At 47.5% G+C, this 20,836-nt stretch overlaps 1 protein-coding gene across 1 annotated transcript in view; it reads right to left on the minus strand.

The window, feature by feature from the left end:
* Nucleotides 1-20,016, minus strand: part of WWC1 (WW and C2 domain containing 1) — a 66,489-nt gene extending 46,473 nt beyond the window's left edge. The window contains exon 1 of the mRNA XM_051793449.1: nt 19,738-20,016. Coding sequence (XP_051649409.1) covers nt 19,738-19,856 — 119 coding nt within the window. The 5' untranslated portion in view covers nt 19,857-20,016. The remainder of the gene's footprint in view (nt 1-19,737) is intronic.
* Between the last annotated feature and the right edge of the window lie 820 nt (nt 20,017-20,836).

Raw genomic sequence — 20,836 nt, forward strand, 5'->3', positions numbered from 1 at the left:
TTCCCATTTCTCCCATACATGTGTAGCAGGTATGTACCTCATTCCAAGTTCCTGGCATGTACGACAGTAGAGAGACACCAGTTTCAGCACCACCACACTAATTGTTCCACATTAGAAAGTGAGGTAAACCCCAACAAACAGGCTGCATTTCATCTCAGCTTTACAAGCTGGAGAACTTCAAAGAAAAAAGCCAGAGATGCTAGATTTGTCTTAATCAAGTATCATGGCAAACAAAAGCTGAAGTTATGGCATGAAGGTCAGCAGGGGCACGTTCCACCTCCCTGAGCAGAAGCCATTGCATTCCACAGTGCCTAAGAAAAAATGCCCCGAGATCATCAGCACACAGCCAAATTCCCAGCACACACCTAGATCCTCTAAAACTGAGAAGGATCTCGATTTGTTAAGTGAGAAAATGTTTTTACCCAAATGCTCTAAGCCAAGCATTTAGGAAGGAATTATCTAAAAGACACTGCCTGAATTCCTCCAACAAAAAGCACACAGCACATAAGGGTAAGTTCATATACCCACAGAGAAAGATAGGATTTTATTCTATCCTTGTTGAAAGAGAAAAAAAAACAACAAAAAAACCCAAAAAAAACCCACCACAAACCAATGAATTTTAAGTATCTGCTCCTGAAGCTGCAGTGCAGTCTCAGCAACAAAAGTACCACAGTCAAGCTGTGTAGATTTCTTCAGGAATGCAGCATTTTTCATTTTACAGCACATACAGTGGCGTTGATTTCTTTTCTGCATGGTTGCTTTATCTGCATGGTGTCACTTCCCTGGGACATGCTTCAGGATTAAAAGCACACAGAAAGCATTTTAGGAAAGGATCAATTTCTAGGAGATGCAGTTTCTTAACCTGAATTAGCATGTGAGTGTACAAGTACACGTGCTAGCACAGGGGAGGAAGGGAGGGAGAATTGTGTTGCATCCAAAGCACAGACATCAGCAACTAAACCAGGCTAATGGTTTGTCACTCCCATAAAAAGCATCTCTCACACCTTACACCCTACACAGCTTTTCCTTGCTCGTCTTCCCAGTCCAGCAGCTCTACTCTCCCCTGTTGCACCCTCCAAGCCCTTCCACAAACTGCTCCTGTCCCGTAAATACAGCAGAACAGCACCCAGAGTGTCCTGCCCAGTGAATTCCCAGCTGGGTTAGCGGGATTCAGCAGTCAACAGCACGCCAGGGACAGAGGAGTGTCAGGAACAGGAGCAACACTGGGGAAAACCACAACCCCCCCTTGTTGGTTGTGATGAGCTGCCTGGCTGCTCACCAGATTTCTGGGCACCAAACTCCTAGATGAGCTTTATCTGCCATGGAATCATAATTAAAACGGGTCCTCTCGAGTGGCCCATCTTCTCCACCTGCCAGACTGCGCCTTGCTACTGCCTTCAGGCTCGTTATTACTTATAAATGCATAGAACCCACCAACTTTAGAAGCTGATCCCTTGGATTTACACACACTCAGACCCGAAAACCCTGCGGGGCTGTGGGAAGGCACCTCCCGGAGCCCGGGCAGAGCTGGCTGCGGAGCTCCGTGCAGCCGCAGCGCGGGCTGTCACACTGTGCAGCAGCGTGGCCGCGGAGGAATGTGCTCGCTGACTGCACCTTTTCATCTCGATAAGGATTTTCAAGGTCATGTTCGCTCCCCTACCGGCTCCTCCCCGGCTCCAATGAAATCCCAAGCACGCAGCCCTGGGCCCTGGTGCGTGTTCCCACCCTCCGCGTCTCCCGGACACCGGCACAACCTGTCGCATTCCTCCGCAGCAGTAAACCCCAGCCTTTCTATTTGCTGGCAGCCCCATCCCGGGGTTGGGAACACCTCTCTCTCTCCAGCAGGCACCGCAGCAGCAGCGCTGCGCCAGCAGGACCAGCAGCTCCTGCGCTGCAGGGTCAGGACAGCTCTGCAGTGAGGCTTGTGACCTCCGGGATTAACATTTCTGAATTAAGTATTTCAAATAAAACCAGATTCCAGTCCGGGCCAGTGCCAAATCAAACTCATGGGCCAAGAGAAGGGCTCCAATGGTAACTCAGGCTGTGCATGCTGCAGCTACAGGATCTGGTGAGCCTGTCTTCAAGGACACGGCGTGGGGACTGCCTTGGGGGACAGCCCCTGTCCCCACAGCCCAGAGCCTCCAGCCAAACCAGCTCAGCCTCAGCAACCAAGGGGGAAGAGCTGCTGCCAGCCCAGGGCTCAGGGGAATAGGCAGAGGTGATGGTACTGGGCCTGGGAAGCCCTTGTCCTGCAGCCCCCTCCCTCATGCCCAGCAGTCATGGCTGCATGGATACAAGCTTAAGGACCCACATGCACTCCTTACACCACATAGGATTTCTAGGTAGCTACTGGAGAATCATACATGCTGCCAGCTTACAAAGCCAGCTAATTATACAATCTGTTAAGCATGTATGCGCACACAACAGTGCTTTGAGTCATTAGAGGACGGGATTTATACTTCACTGCACGCATCTTGCTCTTTGTGAGTGCGTGCCTGGATACAGCCAAAATGAACACAAGTATCTGGAATGTCTGCAGCTCGCAGGCCAGCGCATCTGAATACAAAGCTGAGCCCTAAGAGGCTCTGACCGGCTGGTGTGACCCACAGTTGCACATATTGCTTCCCCAAAGATGTTTAAAATCCTTACTCCCTTTTTTTAACCACGCTGAGCATCTGGAAGCAGAGCACAGCACAGTGTTTGAGCCACATTCTGAAGCTGTAAGAGTGATGTTAGTGAGGATATGGCAGCAGTGCAGGTGATGGGTTGTGAAGGCAGAAGAGCTCGACATCGGAGCCAGCAGCAGCGCCTGCCATAACGTGTCTGTCCCGGATTTAATCCCGGCAGAAGGGCACTGGCAGGGACCTCGGTTCCTATGGCAGCAGCCACTCCTCGAGGGCCGAGCCCACGCCAGATGGAGATCCCTGTCCTAGGTGTTTGCCAGACAGAGAGTGCTGTGGCACACCAGGGATACTGTCTCTCCCTTTCAGTCATTCTGTCTTCATTTACCAGTGCCCAAATTTGCTGCCACTGCTGTCAGGCAGATCGACTGCAAGGCAACAGCTCTCCCCACAGCACTCCAGATGATGGCTCAGACCAGGGCTCCCTTCTATGCTGCATGTGGCCAAATGATCTGGGTGATTTTTAGGCACTAAGAGCAACAGCTATGTTTTTGATGGATTCTATGATGTTTCTGACATATCTTATTTTTAAAAGAATTTCTTCTGCTGAGTACTTCACTTCAGCTTCCCAGATATCTAAATATCCAAAATACCATGCAGGTGAGTTCTAACACCCCCCCTCAACTGGCTTCATCCCCATAACATGGCTACATCCTATGGAAAGCCCTATCCTAAGCAATCATCAACCTATAGCTTATGCTATACTTTGTACTTGGCATTGGATTTTCCATTTTTACCTTCTGTGTATTGCCATTTTACCTGTTATTTAACATGAACTCCAAAAATAGAATGATCTTAAACTGACTTGGTGTATAAGACAGAGGGCTTTGTAAAATGTGAAGCCAAACCACCTCCATTTTCACACATTTCTCTTTGCCAGCAAGTCAAGGGAAGCAGCAGAAGGCACCAACTCTGTAAGAGTCTCAGCTTTGTCTTGGAAAATGTAAGTTGGTCAAATAAGATCCTAAAATGTAGTAGAGACCACACAAACCTAGCACAGTAGGAAATCACATCTTTCTTTGTGCCATAGCAAGCCCCAGACACCTTTCATCTGTAACAAGGTATTTTCTCTCTCTCAGTTTTCAATGCAGGGGACATAGCCAGGAAAAGAAGATGGTGAGCTACATCTGTGCTCTGCTCACAAAATAAACCCTCTTTGTAGAGCAGCCAGGCAAACAAGTTGCAGGATCTGCAGGTGCTTTAAGGCACAAGACATTTCGCTCCTGAGATTTTCTTGTGGGGCCTGGAATGCCCCGGGTCACCAGTAGCTTTCCTTGAAATTTAGAAAGCAATGTTCTGAAAAACAAACTAGTTCAAAGCCAGTCTTCTCTATGCACAGTCCAAATCTTTTATAGCTGACGTTGTTAGAAAGACAGCCCTTTACCTCAGTCAACTTTTCCCTTCTTCCATTCAAAAAAAAAAAGGAAAAAGCTGGTTTGGGGTTTTTTCAGACAGTGTAAAGTAGTATTTCATGCCAAAATCCCTCAGTAACACTTTTTCTCCATAACTATCAGGTTTTGCAGCCCTTATATATGCCAAAGGATAAGCAGCAGCTGAATGAGTCAGTCTCACTCAGTCAAAACCAGTATTTGTAGCAAGACACTTGAGGTAAAACTGAAGCAGCTGAGGAGGTGGAAAGTGTTATGGAAACCAGAGCTGTGTGGGTACAGACACCTCCCCTGTAAGGGAGCTCAGGGTACACACCAGGGAGAACAGCCTCACACACCGTGTGTGCTGCTCCCCAACCAAGCTATGCCAGGCACTGTGCACAATTATCAGTGGCTTGATCTGGCCTCAGCTGTAGCTTGTTTATAACTCACTGAAGCTGTTTGAATACAACCATCACTGCTGCTCAAGGCAGTTACCTAAAATATCTCAGCTATTCATTTTCATCCTTAAGTCAAAGCTGTGTTTAATGGATCTGACATTGTGCCTTACAGTACTGTACACTTGGTCTTAAGCAAGCCATCATGAGAGCTTACAGGTTTGAAATTTGCTGCTTAAATGAGTACTACTTCACCATCAGCACCCAAATGAAATGCAACTCCCATGCCAGTAATTTTTTTTTGTTAGCAATTAGTTTCACTTTGTTATCCTTTTTATTCATTTCTACCCAAATGCTGATCCTCACCACCAATGCAGAATTCACGTGTATATTCACTTACTCCCATCAGCTCAGCTAAATAAATCATTATCCACAGTTCAGCTCACCTGCAAAGACCAAGCTGAAATTCTCTGGCAAATAAAATACTCCTGCTGCCCTTGTCTAGCAACTTTAATCTACAGACTGATCCAGGGAACCAACTTGCTGTCAAGTTCCAGAATCAGTGATGAATCTGCAGAACTATTAAAAACAAAGACATTGTGGGCAGAGGTCTTTAAATACTCCTCCTATCCACTAATAATGTCCTTTATTCAATGTCCTTCTAATAATTGCCAAATCAATGGCATAAGCAGATGCTTCCACTGTTCCAGACCGGAGAAGACAAAGGGCAGTGATGTTGCAGAAACTGCAGTGCTTGGAATGAATGAAATATGACATTGAAATTCAAACAGCATTTCAGAGAAAAATATTGAGTGTTCTGCTAGGGCTCCTGAGCAACCACACACTGAGCAAGGCCAGCATGCAGGTAAAATGGTGCCTCCAGTTATGTATGCAGGAGATACAGGGAGGACATCCAGAAAGCAGCACATACCTTTTTAGGTGTCACCTTCACCGTGTCGCAGCAGATGGAATTACAGCCCACAGTGCAGCACTGAGAAAGCATCAATCTGATATCTAAGCTGTCTGCTTTGAAAGACAAACTACAAGTGACACAGCTGCCTAGCTGAACCCACACTCACCACCCGTGGTGCCAGGCAAGCACAGCACAACTGCTCCGACAGCAGCTCAGGAGTGAGCCATGACTTCCAGGAGAACAATGTTTGGCAGGAAGGTCACTCCCACCCCGGCAGGTCACTGCTGCCAGACAGTCCTTGGGCCATTCCAACTCACTGCACCAGTAGAAACCATGCCCAAAAAAGAGGGAGCAGTTTCCTGCATGCTAGCGAGCTTGGGGAGGAGTCAGATGGGCACCTGGGCTAACAGAGTGGCCACCTCCCACGACGGGATGGCTCAGTGGCTCCTCAGCCTGCTCCAGCCCTGCCAGTGGGGCTTGTGCTCAGGCCCACAGCCAGAACCAAGCCCTAGGGCAAAGATTTTGACCTTTTCCACCAGCAGAAGTACAAGTGGTTGCAATGGTTCGCTGCACTCCTCTGAGATGGGTCCAGAGGCAATCGATCACTTATGGTTACTAAAACAGGGGGGGAATCAAATTCACCTCCCATCCAGCCCCTACCTGAGCAGCACTCATTTCAAACATGAGATTTGTTAATAAATTTATCTCTTCTAGCTTTCCTCATTAATATATAATAAAAAATACTGGCATAAAACCAGCTCATACAGCCTCACAGTAATCAGGGACAATTACACCTCATGCACTCTGTGTGCACCTGAACTGCTTCACAGGTGCAGTGAAGTGTCCAACATCTAAAGCCAAGAAGTCACCAACTCAGGCCTCAATTTAAGGAGAGCTGGATTTGCTTCCTTCAGTTTTGTCCTTTCTATGAAACTACACCAAATCATATTCTTCAAATACTCGGTGCTGCATTTACACTCCCTCCTGTGACCAGCCACCAGCTCAAACAGCTGATGCTCTGACGTGGCAGATGATACAAACTCTCAGTGCTCGTTGTAAAAGCAACAACTTTTCAGTTACCTGGAGACACTACTTCAAATCAACTGAAGTACAGCTTTGTACAGCAGAGCCCCAAGCACCAAAGGGACATTGCCTCTGCTATGTGCCTCCCTGATCACAGCACAAGAAAGCAAACAGGGAATCCAGGGCTCTTCTCTGATCACCCAGGAGCAGAAACTACCTGTGACTGAACAAGAAAAACAAGTAAACAGGACTAAAAGGGCAATTTGTTACACCTGTGCCAGCCAGAAACATACATATAGAGCCCTTAGTGAATTGAGTGCACTGCTGTGTCTTGTTCAGCTCAATCAAAGCATCCCACAAGTGAGCTGTTACAAAACAGGAGTAGGAAAGCTAAATCAGACAACATAACTTTCAAAGACACACTAACCTCAGTGGGGAAGAAAGAACACAAGAACTCTGCTGGCTTTTCCCATCCAGCATGGATGTACATTATACTCTGCCAATGCAAAACTATGCATAAAGGGAAAAGAGCTCATAAAGCTACAAAAAAGGAGCAATTCCAAAATGAGCCATCAAGAACACCAGGAGAAAGCGCAGTAAACAAGTGATGGTCCAGACACAAGAATAAACCACAGCTTTCCCAAAGGGTAAACAGGGAATTTACAGAGATGGAACTGAACAGGCTTAGGTCCAGCTTTAAGAACTGAGAAGAACTTTGGTTCTTTACTAACTGCCCAGAGCAATACACAAACACCAGCCATCACAAAGGTCCAATCTACATGGCCACCAGTCTGCCGCCCTAGCAAAGCAGCTGGTGGATCTAGAGGAGACACAAGACTGCTAATTCCGGCTGCAAAAGGCCCCTGAGGAAGGTGAGGGTAGGCACAGAGCATGTAACACAATCACACTGTAAGTCTTAACCTTATCTTATCACAGTGGTATTAGAGGCACAGGCTGAGCTCTGTTTTTTCAGCAGGATGCCTGGCAGTTGCTGTCCCATTTGCAGAGTATCATTTAGTCGGAGGACTGAAGGGCACGATGAATCAGCCCCATCACCCCACCCTACCCAGGAACGCTGTCGCTGAGCACTCACCCGCTGTAACAACCCAAGTTGCAGGAAACAGTTATTCCACAGCAGTATTTTTTTTCCCCATTCATATGTTAGAAAGTAATAATTTCACGCTTTTGAAAACCAAAAGCACCAGCAACAGTGTATTCATATGCATCTCTTAGTGCTACGTGAGGAACTGAGGCTACAGGCAAGTAACCTTTGTGCAAGTGGAGTGAATTATTTCAGACAATGGCACCCCAAGCTGTTACTTATCTGCCTCCTTCCTTACCTACGGGATACGAAAGTTTTAGACAAAGGTATTTGACAATAAATCAAGTTGAGAAAAACACCCTAACAAGTTTCTAAGCCTATTTGCTTCTCTTAGCATGATAGGCTTTATAATATTTCTTGCAATTCTCTGCTCCGTGTTTTGTTCAAAACTTACTGATTATACTAATAAAATAATGCCCAAAGCACACCAGAAATCTTTTAATAGAGTGAAATTAAAGTATCAGATCTATTACACCACCCAGCCTTTCCCCTCCACTGGAGAAGCATTAGAGCCTTTGGACATCTCATTTCAACAAGAAGGTTATTTAGTTCTTGAGTTTGGAGTAAAGTATTTAATCGCTAAAGGATTTGCAAATTACACATGAATATGCATGCAGCACTTCTCACCATGACATAAATCCTATTGTATATTTATGAATGGATTGCTTTGCCTCCAGCTTCTACATGTATATAAACACAGGTTTTAATCTTCAATTCCTTCTTCCCTCCCTTCTTTTTAAGGGGTTGCTTAAACAAATTTGCATTTTTGGAATCTATTACCTACAGTGTATTTCTTCCTTTTTTTTTTTTTTCCCAAACTCCATAAACCTCCTTCTGCCATCAGGCAAAATGAAATGCTTACTTTATGAAAGGCCTTAAAGACCCTGTAAGTATGGACATAAGAGGACTAAGCAACAGTGTTGTAGAGCTTGTGAGTGAGAAAGTTGAAGCAGCAACAACGACTGGAAAAAGGAGTGCATCAGAGCTGGTAACACAAAGGTATAAGGGTATGAAGACAGCTTGCCTTCCACTGCAAAGTGTGTTTAAGGGGAAGTAAACTCTTCATGAAGATGGAGGATGCCACATAAATAATAAAACTGTTATTGTAAAATCCCTAATTCATACTGACATAACTCCGTTATTCCCCATACCTTCCAACGGGCATCTGGGCTGGTCACAAAGCAGTTGGACCAAAGCAGCATTTCAGCCTGTCTTCAACAATAAGAAAAGCAAGAGGCATCACCATCACTCAGAGAGGCTTTGCCACACATCTGTCTGACTACCCCAGGGAAGTAATTCAAACAATAGCACCTTTGGAGGGCATTGTTAAAATGATTTAACTTAGGTTATTTCACTGCAAATCTATTCTGTACCAAATCTGACTGCGAAGGAACACTTCCCAAAGTGCCACAAGCAGATTTCCAAGCAGAAGGATTATGGGTGTGAATTACCACTTGGGCTGTTCTCATTTTTGTTACTACATGGCAAAACCCTAACAGGAGGAGTAAACTGCACCAGATGCCACCTTTTCTCAAGGACCTGGTGTCACTTGGCTCTGCTCAGAAAACAGCCTGGAGGCCCAGCCCCCATCTCGCTGCCTGGGGCTCTGGAAGCAGCCACTGAGACACAATGGGACATGGTCTGACCCAAGAGCAGATCCTCCCCCTCCCAAATAGTCATTGCCTGGGCCAAACCAGGCTGTGAACTGTGGCATGTTCAGCTGTAGTCATGTCCTCCCCCATTAATTGAGGGACCTTTTCCCAACAGGAGGAAAGAATCACCACAGCACCCGACTCAAAACCCACACTGACCCCACGAGAAAGGGCCACCAGCCCAGCTAAGCTACTGAAGATGCAACACATGTCAGACCTACCATCCAAAACTGCAGGAGCCTGTGTTGGGAAGCAGATAAAAAATAAACCAGGAAGCACTATGAGGCATCGGCTACAGATTGCTGGACAAATAGAGAATAAAGATGAGAAAACTCAACACAGAACATTTGCTTTAGGGATAAGAGTGGCATTTACAAAGGATGTGCGAAAACAAGCCTGAGTGGAGGACTCAGTGTGACCAGTTCAGCTCCAAATTTGTCTTTGCAAACTGAGATTTTGCAAATGACCAAGACAGGCTCCTCTGCCACATACCCCTCCCCTCCCATCCACACATTCTTCTGCTAAACAGAAATCTTAAAAAGGAAGTGAGGAGTAGTGCCCAAGGAGTATGAGATCAGGCAAGCAAACACCACGTGCTCTAAGAAAGTATTCACACTCAGGTTATGCTTTCATTAGCATCAAGCAGATGACGGCAGATACCTTCAAAATTAAATTACTAGTAAACCAGTTGTATGAGAAGCTCACCATGCCTGCCACACACTATTAACAGATGACATATGACAACGTGTCTACTTTATTCAGAATTATAGACCAACTCAACTGAAAAGATACCACATTGATATTGGACAGACCGGATTTAAATTAAATCTGGAAGCTTCCACACTCACATTTAAAAAGCAGAAAATAAAGTCAGGAAGTCTAAGATATCTTCCAAAATGCTGGTGCCACAGAAAACCATGGGACACAGCAGCAGCCAGGACATTTCACTTTCCTGCATATACACATTAAAATAAGACAGAATAACACTCCCTGATGACTGCAAAGAGATCTCTTTGCCAGACAAATCTGTCTATGTCTAGAATACTGGAAAACTTACTTTTTGAGAACTGTTAAACAGCTTAAAGCCTTCTATGTGTGTGTCCATATGAGAAATAAACAGTCAATGTCCCATCAAGGCAATAACTTGTGTATCTCTGATGATTAGACATTGTGGTGTGAAATCCTTACTAGTGACACAAGACAATACAAACAGCAAGCCTGGCTTACTGCCTTGCTGGCTGACAAGCTATTTAGGTTAGCTGGATGTGGAGATGACTTCAAGGAATTCCAGAAAAATCTAAACAAGTGGGTTAACTGACAACTGAAGTGGAGAGAGACCAGATGTTGAGAAATGTTGAATAATATCCTGAACAGAAGAGTTTAACCTCCTCATTCTCTGCAGCATTAACATACACCACATCAAATATACCTGTCACCACATACATGTTCCAACAAAAAAGTCTGTTCAAAGTGCTGATTTAATTTCAATGCCAAACATTATTCATATAAAGAATATTTATTTTTTTAAAAAACACAGTTCAATATGAAAAGCTCACCTGGAACACTAGATACAGGTCATCCTAATTTAGATAAACCTTACTATTTTTTTCTTAAAAAATATTTCTTTTTCATACCAAGTTCTCCCTTGAGAAAAGTTTCCATCTCTTCTATACAGGAATTCATTCAGAGCAAAAGCAGTCAATAAAGCTGCATCATTAGCATCACTCCACTAGTCATAGGAAGCATCTGGAAAAATCCTATAGAGAACACAGAAGCTGCTTCCAAAGAAGGAAGGAGGAAGGCCTCTGGTCAGCTGAGCCCTTCTCTTGCCATCAAAACAAGAACAGTCATAAGCAGCAAGCAGAAGACTGAACCAAAGTCACACCAGATGCTGAGGAACAAAGGTTGGGTCTGAACACCAGAAGCACATCCAAAGAGCACTGCACCAAGCTAAGAGCTGTTAGAGACAAGAGCAGCATCACCAACTGGGCATGGACCTTACCCAGGGCACTGTTGCAGTAGATCTGTCACACCTCCTGGATTAGTGACATCAGGAGCACAGCACACACGCTGCCTCGGAAACCCTTGTAAACCCCCACTGAGCTACAGGAGCCCTGTGGAGCAGCAGCAGACAGGCTGGAGGGCTCCCCTCAAGGAAAGCAGCACTGGGAGAGCAGTTTTAGAGCACCACAGAACATCCACCTGCACTACTGCAATGCAGGACACGAGGAGCCCACCCTCACCCACCTGGCAGTCCCTGCCAGGCCAGGACAACGGGTGCCCTGCTGTTCCTGGGGTGCTGCTGCCTCCCCACTCCCACCCACACCCCTCCTCCCTTGCATTTCAGTAGCTGCAGAGCAAGCCAGTTCTACCAAAGGAATGTGATTAGCTCCCAAAGGGGTTACCACAACCTTCTCTGAACCAGGCTGACTGACCAGCAGCACCCAAGGCAGGCCACCAACCCGAGACACCTCACAGGAAATGGGCTGGATAATATGCAGAGCAGCATCACACCTGACAGTCAAATACTTTCCATTGTCATCCCCACCCAAATCCCCATTGAGGTAATTTGGATAAGCAGCTCAAAAACATACTCACTCTTTCAAACAGTCCAACTATGAGACTTTCAGGTGTCCAGGATAAAGATGCCAGCAGATGACTCCTCCTGTTCACTCAGGGTTAGGTGCTGCAGTGTAACAGATTGCTGCTGCCAAGCCGTGGTGCCAACTTGGTGCCAACAGGTGCCCCTCAAAGGATGTCTCAAAGGATTTGTGCCCCCCATGGCCTGGACACAGCATGGGCAAGGGGACAGCCCGCACAGCTGGGCCACCAGCATGTCTTCTACCAGCTGCAGAGGCTCAGCTGGCACATGACACCCAAGTTGTGCCTGACACAAGCTAAATGAACCACTAAGCTATCTGCAGTACAGCTTTACAGAGCAGTTCTGGGACTACCTACATATTCCTGTGGTGCTCTAAAGGTCCAGAAGATTATTTTACCCACTGCTGTTCCTCTGCAGGCCACCCTCCCTGTGGTAAGGCTGTGAGGGATGAAACAGCAGAGAGCCCTCTCCTCAGCAGGGCACTGCCCCTGTTCTGAGTACAAGGCTATTAAGGCAGTTGAAAGTCACATACGAGAAATTTGCAAGCTACTGCAGGGTCATTTAAGCAATATTTTCACTTACATTTTAGTGCAAAATAGCTGTGTGGCCACCTTACATCTCAGCTCTGCATAGAGCAGATATGAATGACTGCCTCTTGCAAATCAATACTGTTTATTGCGTGCTTTAAATCAATAAAGCTTTTCTCCAAAGAGTATGTTCTTCTAAAATAGTGATTAGGTATTTGAGGAGAACTAAACAGTTTCACTGAACAATACCATTAGTCCTGAAACATAAGTTTGACATCTCAGCCAGAAAGCACTTTGTCAGAACTAATTAATCCCCACAGCACCTCTATGAGACTCAGAAAGCAATTCATCTGGTTTTTAAATGTGTTGGGTACTTATGTTGCAGAATATCGTGGCTGGGGTGGAAGCCGTAAGTATCAGCATAAACTGAGAACAAACCAAGCCAGGAGAACCCATCCAAGAGTATGAAAATACCAGTGAACACTGACAGCTGTAGGATTTGGCTTCTTTGCATCTTCCTGTTACACACCAAACCTCCTGTGACTGTCTGGAGAGTCTTCCAGATGTCACTTCATTGAATGAGTGGTAGTGAAAAGCAGTTATTATTCTACTGGGAGCAGTTTTGCCCACTGTTTGTTCAGCCGATTATCTATGCATGTAGCTTAAAAGAGAGGGGGGAGCAGTAACCTCAGGCTCTGTGAACAAGAACTCTGGGTTTTATTTGAGCAGTTTAAGCTAAGTCTTCATTACCACAAGAAAAGCACGTAACCTCACTGAACAGGTCTCATGACTGGCACCCAGCCAGCATAAAAAGTATTTCTCCCCAAGGAAGTGGTCAATCTGCATAGCTCTCATATATGTGTATAGAGTAGTCTACATACCTGCACTTGAGTCTGCCAAGCTGCTGCCACCCCTCTTTATTGATTTATTATTTCAGCCAACACTTGCCCTGCTAGTGCAGCACTCAAGGCCACCAGGTCCAGGCAGCCAGCTCCTGGCATAGGGAGACCAGCAAGGCTTTCCAAAGCCAGCTGCTGGGTCTCTCTTTGAGAAAGGCTTGAAGTTCTCCCATATTTGACAGAACCAAGTGTCAAGTGGAGCCCAGAACACTTCTGTCCTGGCAGGCAGTGGGATCAGTGTCGGTAACACGCTCAGGAACGGGCTGTGGGGCGGTGACGGTGCCTGGCACGCTGAGCAGAGTGCAAGGCTGGCCCTGGCAGTGAGCACCTTCAGGAGCACAGAGTAGGAATCAATCATTTACTAATACATTTCTCCAGCAACTGAGATTAGAGCCCATCTGAAAAGGTGGAGTGGTGGGCCAGTGACAGGACCACCCCGAGCCATCCAGCAAATATTGCTTCTTTACGTACAAGTTATTTGGTTAAAGTCCTTTGGACAAGTCTTTGTCTGTCTTTGGACAGACAAATTTTCTGGCACGAGCTAGAGGAATTTAAATCAGATTCAGACACAGAGAAGTTTGCTGCAAACTCATCTTCCCATAACTGTGCTAGCTATGAAGATGCCCTGTGAAGAATTCCTTTAGGAGGTGCTCTGCCTCACTGCTGGTTTCACCTGAGCTCCAGCAAATCCATTCTCCCCGTAAAAGTTGGTCAGAAATCATGAGGCAAACCTAAGCACCTCCAGCCCTGGGAACACCTCCTCAGCTGGGCTGGTAGAGAGCCTGACCAGGTCAAGTGCCTGGGGACAGTTTCACAAGTGCACCCTCAGCAGCATTCCCAGGTTGCCACCAGAGCCAGCCCCACTCCCACACCTCCCAGTGTGTTGGCTCTACCCCAGCTGTGCCACAAGCTTCTGCACAAGCACACACAGCCTGGATCAACTGTTTCTGTAAAACTAACCCAGACAGCAAAACAACATTTTTCAGCCAAACCTGCACTGATACAGAATTTTATCCTGGCAGTGGCAGCAGCTTAAGGTGCCCCATCAGCAACAGCACTGAGCATCCGCCCCAGGTGACTGACACAGCAGCCACCTCTCACCTGTCATACCCACATCTCCTGGAATTTACTAGCCAATTTCCTGCCATTCCACTGGATGGAGATCAAGATAACTACTTTGATATGAAAATACATGACCTACATAGGGATGAAATAGTTGATTCTGTTGCCAAATAAGTTTCCAGTCAGTGGCAGTGTCACTAACTTCACAAGCTGTCAGTTTTTGAGGCAAAATTAAAGGACTGATCTTGTGAGCAAGATGACCTTGCCAGAGAAGGGAGATGAAGCTCAACCTACATATTTCTAAACAATATGATTTATGGAGATTTCTTCAAAAGCAGTTCTGATCTTTTAAGACTCAGAATTCCCCAAGATACATTAAAAAGCTGCTGAGCTTAACAAAGCTTCTCATTTTGCTTTTTTTTTTCATATTCCAAAGGGAAGATAAAAATAATGCTTTTAGTACTTCTAAAGTCAGTGCCAATATCCTCTGTCATTGCACATATGTGCATACCATAGCTTTAGCACTGATGCCCTTCTTAAAAAGCATCACACCTGTTGTTTCCAGCCACCTTCCCCAGTTTGAAGTGAGCTTACGCAAGAGAGCACAGACTCTGAAGGCAGCTCCTGCAGTGTCCAAAGTGATCAAGACACCCTAAACCAGGCTTGTCTGGGGAGTCCAGGGAAAAAAAACAACCCAAACAAAACAATAAACAATAACAAAACAATAAACAAAACAAAGTCAGATTTTTTTCATAACTGAAGCTTGTCTGGGGAGTCCAGGGAAAAAAAACAACCCAAACAAAACAATAAACAATAACAAAACAATAAACAAACCAAACAAAGTCAGATTTTTTTCATAACTGAAGCAGTGTGATCTATTTCAGCTCCAGTTCACTTTTTCCAGTCACAGGTGCATCCTGTGTTACCTCATCTTGGAAGACACTTGATATTAATCAATTAAAATAATTTCAAGTGTCACAATAATCTTACTCACTGTCCTTGTCTCCCTTTATATTAGCACTTACATAAACCAATCACTGTGGAAAGTAAGAACAGCACAAGTCCTACACATTAGGACACCTGTTCCCAGAGATGGCACTCAGATGACTTTGAAGACTGCATTTTTGTCACTCACTTCTGCACTCGTGGAAAACGGCCATCAGCAGTTTCTATGGGCACACACTGAGCTGCCTGTTCTTTATAAAGTAATCAGCTATTTTGGGGAAGAAAGAAGTAGATTCACATATACATGACAGGGTGCTTAGCTAGCTATCAGTAAAGAAAGGCAGCAGCAGGCATCAAACTAGGAGCCTTCAGCTGCTTGACCTCTGCTGCTGCCACTGATGAAAGAAATCCCCAATGAAATGTTCCATCTTGGAAAATTTTTCTCTCTTCTCCTTATTCTTACTGATTTTCATCTATAGAAAAGCACAGCTCCTTTTATCCCTGCTGCCTTTTATTGCCCTCCCTTCTTCCAGCCCTTTTACTTTGGAGATCTCTCACATTTAAATTAGCTATATTTAGCTTTATTCCAATGATTATAGTTATGCTACAGTAAAGCAAATAATCCAAGGAGTAGACAGTTACATGTGAAATTTTAGCACAATGCTCACATTTCTAAATCTTTAGTACAGGAGGTTTGGAGACCAAGTGTGCAGAGCAGACTGGGGATAAAAAGCTTAAAGATCAGAAGAATGTAAAGACAAAATACTTTGCAGCATTTCACATGAAGCCTAGAAGGGCATGGTTAGATGATGGTGCTCTCTACATGACATGCCTGGCTTTTCTCCACTAAAATCCTCAGGCTCAGCAAACTTGAATCTTCCTGAGTAAATAGGTGGCCCTGACTATTTTAAATACACAAGGTCTTCTACATGACATCACACACCTTGGTAGATATTTACCCTCAACCTTGGCAAATCTCTTCCCCAAAGCTCTACTTTGGAGGTTCAGAGTGGGAAAACCCCTATGTGGAGTAGGAAGGGAGTTTAGGGAGCAATTGCAGAGAATCTGGGCTTTCATTTAATGAACACCTCCAACCCTTTACAGCAACGAGAGCCCTCAAGAAATGAAGGGCCATCAACTGAGGCACTGCTGCCTTCCAAAACTGAAAACATCTGCTGCTGTTTAGTAGCTTCACCAAACTTAAGCTAGAAGTGCTCCTGTTTCACTGGCTTTCACTCTCAGCAGGAGTCCAGTGATTGAGGTAAAATGAGAAGTTCAGTCAGCTCCATCTAAAATAACCTAGAAAAAACTGCTTACACCACCATGCAAGAGTAGGTGAGTAGGAAGAGTACCAGAACACAAATAATTGAGAGTGGGGCACATTATCAGGCATCTCCAAACCCCCAGCGCAATCCTGAAAGTTCTGGCTTGAAAGGCAAGGAGAAGCAAAAAAAAATACCCTCTTCCAAGACACTCAGAGGGAGAGCTGAGGTTCCCTAAACCTGTTGTAAAGAGCCCAAGGACAGCACACCACTGGATCCCAAATTTCCACCTCTAATGCTCGTGTCTGATGAAAGCAGAAATCTCACTCTGTTAAATGTTAAATATTTAAGTGTTGCTCATGCTGATATTTAAGAACAGGCAGCAGCTGGTGCTAAAGTTTTGAGCCACCACTGGTATTTTCTCTTTGGCCACCAGCACAGCAGCTTCCCAAGCAGACCCACCCTCTGTGTTCAGAAAGCAACTGGGACAACTCTCTGGCATGGTTTACCAGTTGGTATGTACTGCTGCATACCTGAAAGGTCATGCCTGGCTTTAGAACTAGGAATGACAAATTTTTTTCCCCCAGCTCAGTAAGGTTTGATCTCCCATAACACTGTATTGAATTCCCAAATTACCCAATTTCAAACAAATCTGCAAAAAGAGTCAGCTATGTGAGCTTCCTTTCACACAAGGGAAAACAGTAGGTTTGGGGATTTTTTTCCTCCACCTGTTCAGCAGAACTGCCTCACAGCTTTTTAACCTGAAATTCCTGCAAGCAAGGTACCTTGATGCTTTTCTGTTACACCATATCACAGGTACAGTAACAGTTCCATCACAAAATTCTTCAGATTATTTAATCTTAGATGATTTCCCAAAATGCTCCAACATCCACAGGTTTCTCAGGACTGCCCTGAAGTCTGGAAAAGTCAACCAAGACTCCAGGCATCTGAGCATCACTCCAGCCAGCTTTACAGAAGAGTGAGATGCCACCAGGTGCCAGTGACTTCCCACTGGCAAAGTGTAATAGCCCCTCTTACAGCCCCTCTGCAGGACTGGTGTCATGCACTAAACAAGAACTGGAAAACCACCAGCCCAGCTTTTGCTTTCACAGCCTAAGGCCAGCTGAGGTCCCACCTTTCACCCCCTGCCTCCCCTTCCCTGCTGTGGATCTTCCCCGTGTGCCCACAGCCAGGTCTGCTTCCCTCACAGCCTATTAAACCAATCTCAGTCAGCAGGACAACAAACCTGACACCAACTGCTGCCACAAAAACAAGGAGCGAGCCCATGCCCTGAAGCTAGATGGTATCCCTGCTCATGTTTATTTCCACTAAATTAAGCTAGAATGAAAGATTTAGGGAAGGTTTAAAACCTTCTGTGTTCTGTCTTTCACTGGCAATTGCTGCACTCTGAATAAACCCATCAGGTGTTACAAAGGTACAGTACCACTGACATTTAAATTTAAATTTAAAAGGCACTGATAAAGTTCAATGCTCAGTGTGAAAATCCAGGTTTACTACTGCAGGGAGCTGGCACCTCATGACTTGAGCTGATCAGAAATCCCTCCCATCAGCTGTTTTTCACAGCCAGTGATAAATAACTTGGAAGAGAAATTTCTTTCCTGTATGTCAGAGCAGGATTTCAACTCCTACAAGCACATCATCCCCCAGATAACGGGTAAGTGTTGTGTCACACAGTTGTTCCAGTGTGGACCAATAAACTCTTCAAAACTTTGAGGGTTTTCAGGGGGAGTGTCCCATACAGGTTGTTTTCTCAGTAGCACTACTGGAAGATGACTCAGATGCAAAGCTTGTCAGGGCCACGTGTATTCAGGTGTACTTCTATGTGCACAACAAATATGTCATGTGATAGGATATCAGTGTGCTTTTGAATATTGTCCTTTAGCAGTGGTGAGCAGGTAATGGTTCTGCGACAGCTCAGTATACATGGCTAATGAGGCACCCAGTTAGTCATTTCTGTCATTCTTGAATCACTAACCAAGGACACACAGGAATTTTTATAAGCCTCTATTATAAGGCCTATTAGATTTCTCATTTGTCTTCATTCTCTGCAACAAAATTAAGATGCCAGGAAAGCATCCCTAATTTAAGCTTCTACTGACTTTTATGAAGGTTAAAAAAACCACCTTGAAACAACTGTGTTACTAGTCCTTCTCGACCACATCACATTACCCCAAGATGAGTTCCAAACCCCCCAGCTGGCAGCAGGTTGCATTTGTGTACAGTACACACAAGGATTATTCCTGGAATGCAGAACACTCCTTGAAATCTTGTAAAACTGGACAATCATTCACTTCCATGCTTCACAAAAAAACCATCTAAGTAAACACAGTGAAGGCAAAGTCCTGAAATCCCACCACAAATGGAAACCCCTTCAAGGAACTGATCCCTGGAGCAAGGGGAAGAGAGGAAAACCAATGCAGAAATCATACTCTCTGCCCCATAACAAAGTGAACACTCACTGTCAGATGGGGAAGTGCATGAAATTTATCGATGACAAACTGCATATTTCAGATTGTTGGGATTTCCAGCTCACTGACACGGATTTTTGAGTCGCTGCGTCCGGGAACTTCAGCTAACAAAGCATTAAACGGGAAATTTAGAAACTTCTGATTTCAACAGCGATCCAGGAGCTGAGCTTCCAGCGTGCTGGAGCTCCTGTGTGCTGGCTCCCCATAACCGCCTGAAGCACGGAGTTATAACATGCTAGAACAGAGCATGGCTTGGAAAATGACCTGGGTCTCGAACAGCAGACTTTGCTGTTACTCTTACTTTCTCTAAGTGACTGATACAGGGAAAGAGCTACTCAGAGCAAGCAAGGGGACACTGCAGGGAAGAGGGCGGCAAGAAGGGGCGATGAGACACACCCTGAAGTCAGCGACCTCCGCGATGGCCAAGCTCGGTGAGGCCACGGAGCCGCTCGCAGAGCTGGGCCACGATGCAGGACACGGCGCAGCGCCCCTTCCCTGCCAGCCCTCCCCAAAACCACCGAGCACCGCTGTGAGCCGGGCAGGCTCCCCCTGCCAGGGCCGCATGGCCGCGGTACAGCGGGATGGCTGGGGACGGGCAAGGAGCTGGGCAGGGAGGCGAGGAGCAAAACTGCAAAACACAACTCGCCGATCCCACTCCATCGCTCCCGCCCCGCGCAGCCCGGCCAGGCCCGCAGGTGAAGCCGCGGCCGTCCCGCTCCCCCCTCCCGGGCACGGCCGCAGGTACCGCCCGGCCCCGGCCCCGGCCCGGCGGGGGCACTCCGCGACCGCGGTCCCGCCCCGCCGCCCCCGCCCACCTGTCGCGGGGGTCGACCCAGCTGGTGGTGCGGCTGCCGTGGTCGATGTAATACACCTTCCCGTCGTAGTCCCGCGCCTCCTCCCAGCCCTCGGGCAGCGGCAGCTCCTTCCTCGGCATGGCCCGCGCCGCCGCCCCATGCACCGCTCCGGCCGCTCTCCGGGGGCCGCGCCGGGGCTGCCCCTTCCCTCCCTCGCTCCCTCGCTCCCTCGCTCCCTCCCGCAGCCGCGGAGCGGGGGCCGCGCCGGCCCAGCCGCGCAGGGAGCGCCGCCGGGCAGCCTCACACGCCGGCCCCGCGGCGGGGGCGGGGCGGGGCGGGCGCGGCGCTGCCCGCGGTCGGTGCCGACGCTCCGCCCCCTCACGCCTCCATTTCCTGCTCCGCCCACCGACCTGGCCACGCCCCTTCGCCGCGGACACGCCCCCCTGGACACGCCCCCACGGGGCCCCGGCGGGGGCGGCTACGGGAGGCTGGGAGAGCGCCCCCTGCCGGCGGGGGAGGGAGGGGCGGGGATCGGCGGGATCCGGGATTCGGGAATCGGGGGGACCCGGGGTTCGGGAATCGGGAGTTGGGACCAGCGCCGGGCGGGATGCTCGGGCTGGAGACGCGGGGCAGCCACTGTAAGCGCTGCCTTGCACGCAGCGCCGGCGGCTGGGCTCGGCCACGCCGAGGAGGAGGGCAGAGGGCAGGGCGAGTGTGTCCCGGAGCGGGTCGGGGATGCTCGGTGCCCCCGGCTACGCACGAGCACATCAGCTCCTCCCCGACTCTGCACGCACCCGCTGGGACATGAGGTGGCCCTGGCCACGGGGGCACTGCCCTGGGGTCGCCTGGCTCAGCCGGGGGGGCTCCCCGCGGGAGCCATCGGAGCAGCCCACGGGGGTGGTTTTGTGCGGGTTCCAGAGGGAAAGCTCCTCGGGTGCGTGGATATAGCTCAGACCATCGGGAGGCCGGGTTATAAAAGGGCAGCACAGCAAGCCCCAGGGACAAGCCACGAGCTGCGGGGGGCTGATGGTGCCCACCCTGCGGGTACGGACCCCTTCCCGAGCAGCCGCCGCCGGTACCGGAGCGCGGCTCCGGCACGGGATGGAAGGAGCTGAGGACG

The sequence above is a fragment of the Manacus candei genome, unplaced genomic scaffold, assembly GCF_025592945.1.
Source record: "Manacus candei isolate 608988 ecotype Guabito, Panama unplaced genomic scaffold, ASM2559294v1 h1tg000037l, whole genome shotgun sequence".
NCBI classification, from domain to species: domain Eukaryota; kingdom Metazoa; phylum Chordata; class Aves; order Passeriformes; family Pipridae; genus Manacus; species Manacus candei.